The sequence below is a fragment of the Bemisia tabaci genome, unplaced genomic scaffold (assembly GCF_918797505.1).
Source record: "Bemisia tabaci unplaced genomic scaffold, PGI_BMITA_v3".
NCBI lineage: Eukaryota > Metazoa > Arthropoda > Insecta > Hemiptera > Aleyrodidae > Bemisia > Bemisia tabaci.
Window position 1 is genome coordinate 106651 of NW_027311736.1, and position 14839 is coordinate 121489.

A 14839-nucleotide genomic window follows, 5' to 3' on the forward strand; every position below is an offset into this window, starting at 1 on the left:
TTCAGAGATCCATATGACCTCAACTTCGGGTCCCACATGGAGAAAAATAATCCTTGCCTCCACAACTGACCACACTAGATTCAAGATCCTACCAACTTTGCTTGCAATATTACTTTTGTGGTAACGATTGGATTGCATTTTGCAAAAAGGGAATACCAAAAGCATTCCAGTGTCGCTAAGATTGTGCAACTTTCTTCACCCTGAAAATATAAACCGATCATCGATGCAAATTTTATCTTTACTTTCGAAAAACTATGAATTCAAGACGAAAATCACCTTATGTAAATTTGATTTGTTTCATTATTTTAGTAATTTCATTGCAAAGCATGTATATTGCACAATCCCAGCAACATTGGAATGCTCTTGGTTCCTTTTTGCAAAATGCAGTCCAATTATTTTAATCCTCCTGTGCAGTTTTCTCATCGGGATCGAGAGGATTGCTACCGCTAAAGTGGTATTGAAATAACAACAAGAAAAGTAGGTAGAACTTATTGTTATGATCTAATATAAGCATTTTCAGGGTAATGGTTATTTATCTCCGAGGAGAACGAACAAGAAGTTAAAGAAGAAAGAAGGTAATATTGAGTATAAATAGAAAAGGAAGAAGAGTATTAAAGAAGTAAAAGAAGGAAGAGATGGAGAGATGCCAGCTTCCGGATGATCTCTACCATGACCAATTCCTGTGGCGGGTAGACGTCGTAGAGCACCCAAGTGCGCCGTGAAAGCGACTTACACATACATACAAAAAAAGGAATAGAGGGGAAGAGAGGAGAAAGAAATCGGGAGGACTTTTGGAGAGCAATAGGAGAAGAAGGCAGCCGTTTCCTCCCCTTTTTAATCATTTTTTATTCGGACTCAAAGGAGATATTTAAAGGGAATAAAAGGAAAGCAAAGGAAAAGACGGAAGAAAATTACCCAAAAAATAAAATAGAAGAAGGAAAAGAAGAAATAGAAATCGGGGATAAGAAGAAGTAAAATGATGAAAAAAAGGAGGGGACGAAAGAGAGATCACGAAGAAGGCGGAGGTAGAGACAACGATAAAGATAAAGAAGCAGAAACAGAAGCAGAGATGAAATTATGTAGTTGGCAGGTTTCAGCCTCTCCAATTTCCGATCCCACACCACACCTCTGCTGGGACTCACCGCCATGCTGTCAACGAGGAAACGTCCAATAAAAACCCTGTTTTTTGCTCAGCCTAGCGGTAATAATAGTGCGCAAGTCAACTCTGAGCTTTTAACTATCGAGAAACTTACTCATCCAGGTTGTCGGAACGTAGATCGTCCCGAGACTGACGCACGGTGCTCCATGCTCGACACGTCAGCTTTTGTGACATTCAAGGCCGCTGAAAGCGTCATGTACGAGCAAAAGTCCGGGTGAAGCGGACTCCCTCAAGTAATTCAGCATCCTGTCATTCAACCGATCCAGACATGTTCGGACCTTGGTTTAGCACATCGTGTAGTCTCTTTTTACTGTTCGTTCTGTTCGTCGGGCAGAAAAATTCAGGTAACTTGTCACAAACAGCCTTTTATGGATATTTTAAACGCATTACGCTAGATGAATTATTTAATATAATCGATCAGGTTAATGTTAAGGTAAAACATCTACTTCAAAATTGCTGGTTAAATTAACACCTAATAATTTTTTTCCATGAATTTTATTTCAGTTTTGGAATTAAACATTTTTTTACAAGTTTTTAAGAGATACTGAAATAAGACGGAGATTAACATTTAGAATTTAAAATTTTAGGGTTTAGTATTTTTTTTAAAAAAAAGAAAAAAAATTAAAGTGTCAGAGATGCATTTTTTATTCCAATAAATCGTTACATAGTACCGTTGCATTCTGGAGAGTTGTCCATCCTTATAAGAGTGCATGAAAAGCGTGAAAAGTATGCAGGTGTTAAGTATTCAGTCAATTTTAAAAAAAATGTTTAGTACTTCCTAAAGGTAGATAAGAATATCAGGTAAAAATTAATATCAAAGTAATTAATCAAGTCAACAAACTGATGAACAGAAGAGTTATAGGTGACATAAGTGTTCGTCTTATAGCAGTCATGAAAAGCGCAGCATTGAGTAGGCATAGGTGAGTTACTTCTTTTACAGCACTCAACCTCACAAAACCCATTCATGAAATGAACGTGGCGATTCCGCACAGAACTGGAGACCTCAGTCTACTAAAGAAATTATTTCCGACGAGCGATTTATGTGAGGTTGAGTCGGAAACTCGGAACCCGGTTCGTCTACAGAATCCCCTCTCCCCGAATGAAGTTGCGAACTTTTAGTATATTTGTATGCCCAAAGAGGGCACAGAGTTGCATTTCAAGCCGACGATTTTGAGCCCCAAGCATAGGGGTCCAAAACAAACAGTGCGCAGCTGATTTTCATTTTTTTTTCACGAATAATTTTTATGTCATAATTCCGGCTCGGTTTGACATTTTAATTTTAAAAATTTCCATGAGATGCCCTTAAATATGCACTAGTATCAGCTGCTTCTAAGTCTTCATCTTACTTGAATCCTTTCTATAATAAAATAATATTTCTGCATTCTCGATGAAACCACAGAAATTCGTACTTCCTGGGTGTGATTTCAAAATGTTCAACTCTGTTCTATTTTTAAAAAAGAATATTAATGGGAGTAAAGAAAAAAAAAAAACGTCTCTAATAATTTGTGTGATGGCGGTGACTTTAGACTCAAAGTTTTATCCGAATGGAAGAGCCTTATGCCACCATTGATGAGATTGAACGTCTCTGATGCCGTGAAGTTAATACTATTTCCTTAACTATTGAACAATGGAGACAATACGGTTCATATATTTCATTTTCAGCCTTAAAAAACTGGTTTCCAGTCGGGGACTGACATTTTTAAACATACTGTATTTACGCGTAGAAAAATATTCAATACGCAATATTCACGTCACAGAAAATATTATAAAATCAGAGTGACAAAGATAATGGACGATGATCTATTACTTCGATTTTTAAAATCAGACAACGACTCACTATAGCTCCTTTGAACCCGAATGAGAAGAGCTTGATTTCAAACTAAAATTTTCTCTCTCAAAATAAGTAAAACGCCTCTGGAGAACTACGCAGTGAGTTTTGTGATTGATACCACCCATGTACGTGATTCACTGATAGTAGGCATAACAGCACCTGTTATGATACCTTTAGCACTGTTTATCTCTTATACTAATTTAACGCATATTCTAAACCTGAAATCACACCAGTTTCCTGACAAACATTCTTCCTCATCTACTATTGGTTTAGTGTTCATCGTCACTGGTTATCGAACTGTTCCCTGAACTGTTCCCGAACTGAAACCTGAAGCTCTGGAAAATCCTTTTTGAAAAACCCTCGAATTACAGTCGATGGTTGGTGCTCTCGCAAAAATTAATGAAGTTGGTCACTGCAGGATCTCTTTGTGGCCACTTTTAGTCTCTTTCATAGTCAAATTCTCAAAGGCCAGGTTCCTATATTGCCATTAAGTCCCTATATGTGAAAATCTCATAGAAAACTACCATGCAGCAAATTCTTCTAAGATAAAAGAACGCATGTCCATTCCAAGATTGCATAATCAATGTTTCACTTAAGTGGTCGCAATTACAAAAGTGGTGGCAGTTGCTTGACATTTCCATTGACAGTGCATTTTCAGTCAAAAATTGCTCTGATATTTGAAGTGAGTCTCGAGACATTCATTGGGCGTTTAATAAAATAAGTCTTATAGTGTCTTAAATCTTATAGTCAGATAAGTGTATTCCTAGTCAAAATACAAATTCTCAGTAAAAATACAAATTCCCAGTGAAAACTCTTGAAATCTTGTGATTGGATCGTTGCAATTTAGGTAGGTACTTCCTTCTGTCTTTGAAACGACATATTGTACTTCAAATTAGCATCACTGTTTTGAACCGTTGGCTCAATTTTGAAGTTGCGTAACATGATAAAGGTGCATTAGTTGAATTGGTGTCCAAAGATTGATCTTCTATCTGAAATTAGATAATTCTTCGAAAAATATGTTACCCTTTGTCTATGAGCGCAAAGCGTATTGCTACTTCTTACTTATTTAATAGAAATACATGGGGCCGTGTGATGTATTTGAGGCAAACTTAAAAGGGAGATGGACGACCAATTTTACGCTCATAGTAAAAATGCATCAAGTTCATTGAAAAAGTTAGCTTTTTTAGTGTCAAAACTAGGAAAAATCTAATTTTACACATCCAATACTACATGTATCATTACCGCGATACAACTTCAAAACTGGGAGGAGTCGTGTTACTCTATAATATAAAATCATAAGAGTAAAGTTTAACCCATGACGAGTGAGGCGGGAAGTGCTTCGACAGTGAAGTAATCATCCCCCCTCCTTCCTAGTGTAATTAAATAGTGAAATTTGCCGTGGAGAAACTTTTTCAAGTACTTGAAGGTTGAGAGCCAAAAACGGCAGCTGTCAATTCCCTGCTGGGATTTAATAACCACCTTAAAAATTCCGAAGAAATGAGTCGTAATCTCGAGAAGAGGTCATTTGAGAAATGAAATTGTCTATGAGATAATGGAGACCACGCAGACCATCGTCCATGAAATCAACACTGTAAATCATCAGTAATACAGAAGAAGAGGTAGAATAATATAGTTAATAATATTTAAGTGCTGTACCAATGAAACAGTGCCTAAATATATTAAATTAACAAATGTAAAGAAAATATTTAACAACCTTTAGTAATACAGAAGACGAGATATAGAATAATATACATATCTTGTGGTATCATGTTTAAACAATGGCAGATGACAGGTTGATTTAAAAGGGGATCGAATTGAGTTCCTCCCGGAAATAAAAATAGGGGACACTCGTAGGTGGAACTAGGAACCTTTTTTTAGGGGGTCAAAGGGCTACTTCATCCCTTTTTTAAAGAAAAATCCCTTACATATTTATCAGGAGAGGTCATGTTTTCTTTCTCCTCCGGCTTCTCACTAGCTTCACTCATGGGGATGCCCAGCTAAACCATGGCCATGGGGCATTCAAAATAAAATTTTAAGATTTTATTTGCCGAACAACCTTTGTTTAAATTCGCCAGGGCGTTGATGGATCGCCCAGTGGCGTTGTAAAAGCGACTCATATACATGCTTGAAACACCTATGCACCACCCTCCCACACACAAACATACATACTTATGTACGTATATTTAAACTACTAAAAATTCCAATCCACTAAATTCCCATAAATTAAATTCGTAAAAAAATTCTTAAAATATATAAATTTAAAAAACTATAAATAAATTAAATTCTTAAAAAAATCTCGTATTTACTTGGGGCTCCCGCCTAATTTTGCAGCGTGGGCAGAGAAGGGGAACCTCCATAGGTGCAGATACTCTTGCTACGCTCGTGATGGATTCTTCAGGGATGACAATTTGGTGAAGCCGGTCTCCGTCGGCAAGCTCAGGCTCGCTGGCTATTGGTGCTCCTGCCCCAGTTCAAAGGCTTTTAATCATTATATGATGAAAAATGAAATGAAGAGGCCTGCCCTCTTGAGGCTGTGGAAGCTCCTTCGGTTCGGCTACGGACGCTTCAGATTTGGAGACCTCAGGACTTTTACCTTCTACTCGGGCGAGGACGTTTTGGCATACATCAAAAAAAGGCGGGAAAACTATGGCATTAAGCACGGAATAGATCAACGAAAATGGGAGGAGATGACAGCAGAAGATGAAATCACTAAGTTAGGGGTTGATGGAAAGTCCAAAGATTTGCAAGTAGATGATCTTCCGAGTGGTGTCAAAAAATATATACCCAAGTCCAAGTTTATCGAGAACAAGCCGAAGAAAGAGCAGTTAGTAGGTGTCAAACACTTGACCACGCAAGTCAACCCTCGATAGGCACTCAGAACGCTCAGTGATGTGCTTTGTTTTGGTTGAAAATAAATGAATAATATGAAGTTGAAGCGCGGTGGTGTTATATTATCAGTTTCATGAGATGTCCAAAAAGTTACGAAAATCGGTCAAATGGATCACTGGATGTCCAAATAATGATGAATTCGAGATTTAGACAGTTTTACTAATCTTATTCAGACTCCAAAAACGTTGTCGCTCTCATATCAGTGGGATTTGGAAAAAATAAATACCCAGTTCGCCATGTATTGAGAATTTTTTTTCCCACCCAAGTGTTCATATTTTCTTCCAGCATTAGTTGCGCAATTATGATGAAGAGCAAGTGAGGTGTTTTGTAAGTTTCGGCTCTTCAAAATTTAAAACGTGATATCTCTAAACCCGTTTTCTAATGTCAAGAATAAACCACATTATCAATTAAAATTTTAAAATTTCAACTGTCACCAACTTTTGCATTGCAAAATAGGCAAATTTTCGTTGAAAAGTTTTTGAAAAAGGAGACTACAAGTAAAAAATCTGTGAATAAAACAATAAAAGTCATTTGTTTCATCTCCCTCCCCCCTTAAGAAATTGGAGGTAAGCTGAGGAGTTTCTCTTTGGTAATTCATTCCAAAGACCAAAAACGGCCGCCTGTAGAATAATGCAAATGATACATATTATGTGATGAAATACGGTCTTTAACACAGAACTGTAGTTTCCCAAACTAATTAAGAAGACGAAGGAGGAGGAGGAGGTGGAAGAGGAGGTGGAGGAGGATGTGGAGGAGGAGGAGGAAGAGGAGGAGAAGGAGAAGGAGGAAGACACGAAGAGGGAATATTAAAGGAAAAGAAAATACCTTTCCCCTTGGAAAATGAGTACCCAAGAGGGAAAAATGAGAAGAAGAGAAACAAACGAAGAAAAATACGGAAGAGAACACGAAATGAAAGGATGAAGAATTGAAGATGAAGAAAAGAAAACAGCAGAAAGAGAGAGAGAAAGTGATCCAGTTTGCAAGTTTCAGGCTCTCCTCTCTTCAATCTTAGGAGCTAATTCGCCACTTACAAATATTCGCGTTGTTTTCAATGAAAAGTGCAATTTAAGCAGTAAACTATACATGTGAAGTTAAGAGGTTTTATTCAGCATTTTAGTGCATCATAATGCAAGAGATGAGCTCAAGTACTTTGAAATCAAGCTCCTCACTCAAGGAGACTTTCGCCCAGAAGTACTCAAACGCAGATTGCCGTAAGAAATGATTTGGGCAAAATCCGCAATGTAATAACGGCTGATTTGTCTGAAAAATATAGATTTTTCTCTCCTGTGGAGGATGTGATTTTCCAAAAAGAGTGGATTTTTCACCGAAATGTTCATCATCTTGTTCATGAATAATCGGATATTTGTGGAGAAATGTCCTAAAATTCAGAAATTATCAATTGATTGATCAACCATCGAATTGATGACCAAAGCACAATAGAATTCATCTATCCCTTAGGCTTGGGGCTCAAAATCGTCGGATTTAAACGCGCAGCATAACGCCCTATTGTGCACAAAATTAAACTTAATCGCCGAATTATCTCCTCGTCCTTCAAAAGTTGCTTGTCAATTATTTTTGATTTGTTGCGTACTGATATTGTATATTGTACTTGATAACATACACAGAATTAAATTCACTTCAACTCAGCGTTTATACACTTCGGCACTGCCGTGTTAAAGAAGAACGCCGTACGAACATTCGAGAGTTGCCAAATTTTCCCTGATTAAGCATGTACTTTTGACGACATTCATGCTCATTTTTTTTGAAATTTTCAGATGTTCTAGATTAAATTGCGTACTAAATTGTCTGAAATGTTTGGAAACAAATATTCACAATTTTCCCGGTAAATTCAGTTTGTATCTATGGAAACATGGCAACGTCTGAAGGCTCATACGGCGTTCTTCCTTAGCACGGCGGAGCCACTCTGCAGTCAAAATTACCATACCAGCTGGGCAAGATGTGCCACTACGTGACGTTGATACACGATCTGTGTCTTTGAAAGCAACAATTTTATTATTCGCGGAAAAAATAATAGCTTTGCCTCAAAAGTCCGCGTGAGAGTCGGAGAGTACAAGGAAAATGTCCTGAGGCCAATCCTCGGCTGTTCACAAGAACAAAAGTGAACTATCGGAGGCGCAAACGTCCATATAGGCCTTATACCATGCCCACGGCTACATAGTCCCGCATACATAGTTCCGTTTGCTGATTTGGAAAAGCGGGATTTTACACTCTGTCAAGCGGAATTTTGTGGCTACTGTATGCGGGACTCATGAGCCGTGGGCATGGGTCAAGAGCCTTGTGAACAGGGCTCATGAGTTAGTAACCGCGCGACCATTGATAACCTTGCCGGCTTCTTCGCCGCTGACGTCACTGGCGCTTTATAATTCCAATTCATTCTTACGGCCCTCGACCAACGAGCACACCCTATCTTTCCCGCCTGTACATAGCTCTGTTTGGTAGAAATACGTCCATCTCAACTGTTTCCCCCCAAAATAACTCCAACTTTGTAGACCCCTAAATGGACGTATTTCTACCAAACAGACCTATGTGGAGATGAGAAATATGGGGTGTGCTCGTCGAAGCTGCGTAAGAAGCAATGTAAAAGAGGGCGTGGTTCCTTTTGAAGAATTGGAAAAGCGGGATATTACATTCTATCAAAGAGACCTATGTGCCAACTGAATGCGGAACTCATGAGCCGCGGGCATGGCAAGAGAGCGTTGTGGACAGGGCTCATGAGTTAAAGCGCCCCGACGACGATCTCTCCTCGCGCTCGCGATCGATCATTGCCGCTGACGTCACTGGCGCTTTATTATTCCCATTCACTCTTACGCAAAGAGAACTAACGAGCGTACCCCATATTTCTCACTTGCACATAGGTCTGTTTGGTAGAAATACGTCCAAATGAGGCTGAGAGTGTGCACAGAGGATATTAATCGTTTGATTAGACCAATCAAAAGAAATATTTCGCGTTTGCATACTTTCGGTTTCAAAAAATGTACTTTTTGGGAAAACAGCTGAAATGGCTTCATCGATTCCTTTTTTAGCCAAAAGTGCGAAGTGAGACCGGTTATTTCCTAGAGTTTGTTCGATGTATCGATATTTCGCTCCCGGTGTAGACCCACTGTAACAACTGAGGCACTGGACTGTGCCTCCATGGCAATTTTCTTGTTCGTTCGTTTTTGAAAAGCCTGAGTCCCTTATTAACTTTGGTTTCCCGCCGTATTTTCCAGTTTTGGCGTTCTTCCCTGGCAGGCCGCAGAGATGGGATACGATCAAGTGCCAAGAAAAATGCTTCGTTCGTGACGGGTTCTTCAAGTACGGTGACACCGACCTCTTGAAACCAGTCTCGAATGGCGTGGTCAGGTACGGCGGCTTCTGGTGCTCCTGTCCCAGCACCCCTCTGTTCAAGGATTATCTGAAAAAGCATAATTTAACCAAGCCAAAATTTCAGAGGTTCATGAAACTAATTTACATCGGTTACGGGAAAATGAGATTAGGAGATCTCAGAAGTATTACTTTCTACTCAGGCAAGGACGTTATGAATATCCTCACTGCGAACCACAACGCTCAACAATCAACCATCAACGCAAAGAAAAAAGAGGAATACTTTAAGATTGATGAAAAAACTGGTAACCCAGAACATATTACTTTATATTGCCAAGGTGATATATGCCGGCACTTAAAAGTTTCTGATACCACTGGCGCCGGTGTCAAGATCAAGGTCTATGAGCCCAAATCATCTAAGACCAAGTCTACGAATAAGCGGTAGGTGATCTCAACCCCTCGAGCTTGTGGATTCCAAGAAAGCACTGGGCATATCCGCGCTGTAAGCCCGCATCCACGTATCTCGGTTTGCGATGTTGCAGACTTCCTATCATATTTTATTGTTTAAACTGAAAACTACTACGGCAATTCTTTAAAACTGCCGTGATTTCTCTTCTCTGTGCGAAGAAAATTCTGCAAAAGCTTCGAGGGATGATGTCAATTTGTTCTCCTTTAAAATAACAATATAGAGGCAGAGCTCCTCCGCAAGCTGATCCGGAGGATCTCTCGTTTGGTCGATCTCTCCGTTGATTCCATGTGTACCGAGACATCGTCTTGTTTTCGTAGCAAGGGGTACCACGACCGATTCCTGTGGTGGGTAGGCGTCGCAGAGCGCCCTAGCGCGCCGTAAAAGCGGCTTATACATACATACATACACCCTTACATACATACATACACAACCCATTTTCCAAATTCTCTGTTAACTAGCTAACTACATACATACATAAACCCCCAACCTGCATCTCTTGTAATGTCCCCCTCTCAGTTGAACATGTTTTATTGACTTGCCCTACATATCAACAATCAAGATCCAAAATTTTTCCTCCACTTTCTGATCTCCATACCATCCTTTCAAAGTATTTTCGTGAAATCCCTCTCTTTTTCAAACGAATTAATCTCCAAATTTAATGTATTCTTTCCTTGTCCCTACTTTTAATTTTGTGTACTACCCTTTTGTGACCCCTACTTTTTAAATTTTTAAATTCTGTACTACACTATTTTGATCTCTCCTCTAAGGTGTTGATGGCTCAATTGTTTAAAAGCACCAAATAAACGTATCTACCAACTAGTGGCGTGGCGTGAATTGCGATATATCGATTGTTATGCCATTTAACTCTATGGAAAAGGATCGATAGAAAGGGTGTTCGCAGCGAACACCTTAATAATCGATTCTTTACCATATGTTTAAACGGCATAACAATCGATAAATCGCAATTCACGCCACGCCACTGCTACCAACCAACCGTTCATACAGAGGCGGAGATTCTCAAATACCGCAAACGAGATATGTGGCTGCGGACTTACGCCGTCGATGTATCGTCAGCGTCCGGCCAAAGTATCACAAGCACCATGCGACGTTTCAAAACTTCCGCCGCTATTTTATTTTTCTACACAGAAATTGTTGGTTGAATCTGTTTGAGAATTTCACTGCATTTTATCAGCAGCACAGAAAAAATTTCAGCGAAATTTTCGGACAGCTTAGTTGCAAAATTTATTTGTAAAAAAATAGAATGGCGGCGGAAATTTTTAAACATCGCATGGCGCGTGTGATACTTTGGCTGGAAGGTGACGATGTATTGGTGCGCATGTGGGAGTTTGGAGGAAATCCTCCGAAAGTTTTGAAAGTTTAGTTCCTCCAGGTAGCTGTTTTAACAAATTCTGAACATAAATTTGAAGTTTAAAATTTTGAAGCTCTTCAAAACTATTTTTGAAGTTTAATTTGTGCTCAAGACGGACTAAAAGTTCAGAGTGTCAGATTGAACGTTTTGTCTCCTGGAAGGTCCAGTTTGATCATCCAGCTTCAAACCTCGTTGTCTCAAAACTGTGAGTCAACGTGGCATCGATGATTGTTCCTTTCTGAGATCGTGGCTCCAATGACTTCGAATGTAAATAGTGAATTTTGCCCTTTTTCATAAAGCGCCACTGGACAGGGTCTGAGCTGGACAAAACAAAATTCCTGATTAAAATGTTCCGTTAGTTAAGATTATTAAGGTTAATACTTTGTGAATATTGTAGTCTCCTAAGTTTTTACTTTAAAAAAAGAATTGAAGAAAAAAATAAAGAAAAAAATCTGTAGAAAACAATTTACACCACGGGAAATTCGAGAATCAGCTCCTGAGCGGGATCCGAACAAACATTTTCAACACGGATCAAATGAAATTCAGATTATACAAATGACGTCACTTTTAATATTGACATTTAACCAATGTTAACAGTAAAAACTTATAATTTTGTAACGGAGTTGATTTCCAGGCTTTTCGTCAGGTGGTTATTTTCCTTACGAAAATTTGAAGGGATAAAATGTTTGTGCTTTAATTCCATACACATCACGTCTAGAGGCCCATTTACTCCAGGTTTTTTCAAATACTTATTCCTGGAGGTAATAAAACAATTAAATAATCATTCATAGAAAAACTATGGATCTCTATTCGTGTAGTTCACATTTTCAGTTATTTTTGAATAAAATTGTTTGAATGAAACGCAATTTTTATAATGTTTGTTGTGTCAGCTTTCCACTCCAGCTTGAGGGTTCAGCGGAACGCACAGGAACCTTCCTGGAACCGCTTATGCGCTCAGTGCGTGGAGACTTAAATTCCGAGCATTAGTTGTCAGAAACTTAGTCAAAGCTTCTACTGGACCGAGTTAAAACCTGTATCCAAGATCACATTTCAAATACCACCGAAATATGGATGTATAAGAACACTTTTTTCATACTAATTGTAAGCGGTAAAAGCTTACTTGATGCAGACTATTTTATGACAAGGGAGGAGCTCTACTGTGCCAAGGAAGAACGTTGTACGAACTCGTTGTGAAATCTAGTCCATGTGATACAAATACATTAATGCGCGAAGCCGTTAAAATTCTCCCTCCGAAATTTCTAGATATACTTCAGAATAAACGGTGCATAAAATTCTCCAAGATATCGGAAGAAAACGACAACTAAAGCTCCTCAAAAATTATTATTTATTCGAAGGAAATTTGGCAACGGCCGAAGTCTCATACCGCGTTTTTTCTCAGTATCAGAAGAAATGACTCGATTCTCGCAAAAATCGATCTCGCGCGATTATGGTGGCAAGATTTCTTTTAGGAGTGCTAATTCAGCTTTTAAAAATTACTGATAAAATACTGCTGTGCTAAGCAAGAACGCCGTAAATCCATCAAGATTTTCCCGCCTTTTTTGGAACTTAACACTTTATAAAATAAAAACTGTTTTACCCATGCAACCTCAAATATTCAGGTTAAGTTCTCCATAGTATTTGCGAAAGAATTCTGTTAGAACATTGTCCCAAGGTTGACAATTTTTTCTGCTATGATACATTGTTTCCAAAAAACTAAAAATGGCGTTTACGCCGTTTTTGCGTTGCACGGCAGAATACTCAGTAAATATTCGTTAAATACCGTCCTAATGGATTTGTCATTTTATCATAGATCTAATTTAATATGGACACATTATTATTGGTATCAAGCTGTTTTTTCTTTCCATAGCTTAGTTTTAGCCTAGATTATAAGGGTCGAAATAGTTTGAATGGATTTTGATGGTCTCAAACAATGGTTGCATTGGGCTGGCTGTGAAGGAGGGAGTGATTCGGATGGGTTCTATCTGAAAGCGCAGGATTACAACTCGCGTGATATTTGAAATAGTAGTAAGAAGGGGAAAATCAATAATAATAATAATGATTTAAAATTATATATAAAAAATAATAATTTGCTTTAAAAGTAGATTGCAGGTGTAGACTCCATCTTGTCTGTGCGGTAGGAATAGGATATTATCATTTTTAAAAGTACAATATTTGGATTCACTTTGATTTCTTCAACAACAATAAAAATAAAAACAACGAGAAGGCGAACAACAAAAGAATAGAATAAGAAGAAGAGGAGGAGGGAAAAATCCTCGTGTAGAAAATCGGCAACCGAGCCATGCGGACGAGAACCTCTAGGATGCCGATTTTCCCTGGAAAACGGACATTGATCAGACTCTGGATCAATTTTCGCGTTTACGATTTGACAACGGGAAGACCAATATCAACTAAGAATGTAAATATTGTCGAGATCGTTGGCTTGTTTGAAGTCGAAGCACGACCACCACCCGCTCTCTCAATTCTCCTACTTCTTCGCCAATCTCCGCGAGGACCCTCCGAAGATTTATTTATTTACTTGCTTATTTATTCCGGAACTTACGCGACAAAATAACGAGTGGACTTTCAGTTTAAAAATTTCTTTTTGGGGGTTGATTTTTTGTTCATTATTGTTTTTCGCACACACTCGGGAGAAAACTCCGTTTTAAATATGAAAAAATCAGACTGATTCTTTATTTACATGCGAAGGTTTCTTGATATAATTTGGATTACATTTTGTAATAAGGAACCACTATCTCTGGCTCTTCCGTGAAAGCAAATTTCTGCATGGGGAAACTAATGGCACATATGCTGTTTCTAAAATGAGCCAGGAGTAGTGGTTCCTTATTGCAAAGTGTGGTTCATTTGACACTATGTTACCAATTCTTCATGACAGTTTCCCTTGAGAGTGTGACAATCGAGAGGAAACTTCAAGATATAATGCATGGAGGAACCGCAAAGGTATTAACATTTCAGAAATCTGACCTTCTCTGAGTCAATAGCTTCTCTATAGGCCACAAACGACCGCACTATGGTCCACAGACCCTATTTAACGGAACTTTAGTCAAATTTTGAGGGTGGAAAAAATTAAAGTTTGGCACTACAGTTTTATCATACATACTCTCATGGGTCGTCACCTAAGTTTTCATCGACAAATAATGATTTATAAGATTGTGACGGACCCTAACAAGAGAGCGCGCGGCAGGTCTTCATTAGCTGATTGTGAGCCGCATTCGGTGGTGCGTTACAGGGTGTTTATTTTACCGAGTTACGCCTCATCTATGTAAATTTTTGGGCAACATGGATCCACCTGATGGCAAGTGACTTCCTTTTCACCCCGTTTCATTAATTTTGAACCGGAATTTGTATGCTTTTGAACGCTCCAAACATACGCCAAAAAATGCTAGAAATCAGTGAAATTCGTAATTTTTAGGAAGCTCTAACTTTTTTTTAATTCTAGTTAATGCTTTGCAGATTGAAAAATCTTGTTCAACATATCCTTAAGTTTAAAATTATGCCAATTTAAATTGCGCCTTTTTGCGCCTAACGGTCGAAATCAATTTTTTTCGGAGTGCACCTCCGTACATCAAAATGTGGAATATTCGTTGCATGTTTGGCGTTTTTGCGACTGTTAAATTTTTTCTAGGTACAAAATAAAAGTTATCTGATATATTTTGATCTACTGAGTCCGAAAATGACTTTTGTTTTTTCTTATCACCTCTCACTTTTCCGAAAAAGCGACTTTCTCCCGGGAAAATGAGCAATTTTGACGTATTTTTGTCATAATTGCAATTCATGTTG

At 38.5% G+C, this 14839-nt stretch overlaps 2 protein-coding genes across 3 annotated transcripts in view; both read left to right on the forward strand.

Moving 5' to 3' along the window:
- LOC109031247 (neuroligin-1) overlaps window positions 1-14839 on the forward strand; it is a 239331-nt gene that overhangs the window by 35344 nt on the left and 189148 nt on the right. The window lies entirely within an intron of this gene.
- LOC109031250 (uncharacterized) lies at window positions 1163-13076 on the forward strand. Of its 2 annotated transcripts, none has more exons than XM_019042668.2 (2): window positions 1163-1503; window positions 5322-9103. In XM_019042668.2, exons 1-2 carry the CDS (start codon window positions 1428-1430, stop codon window positions 5858-5860), a joined length of 615 nt encoding a protein of 204 aa, XP_018898213.2. In that variant the 5' UTR covers window positions 1163-1427; the 3' UTR covers window positions 5861-9103. The 2 variants fall into 2 exon arrangements, with proteins under 2 accessions (XP_018898213.2, XP_018898212.2); XM_019042667.2 differs by lacking the exon at window positions 5322-9103 and adding an exon at window positions 9110-13076 and having other exon boundaries at window positions 1289-1503.

What these genes read in the sequence shown, in the direction of transcription:
- LOC109031250 (XM_019042668.2), top strand. Translation starts at nt 1,428, where the DNA reads ATGTTCGGACCTTGGTTTAGCACATCGTGTAGTCTCTTTTTACTGTTC. An exon ending in CGTCGGGCAGAAAAATTCAG is followed by an intron (nt 1,504 to 5,321) that starts GTAACTTGTCAC and finishes CTAATTTTGCAG; the next exon opens with CGTGGGCAGAGAAGGGGAAC.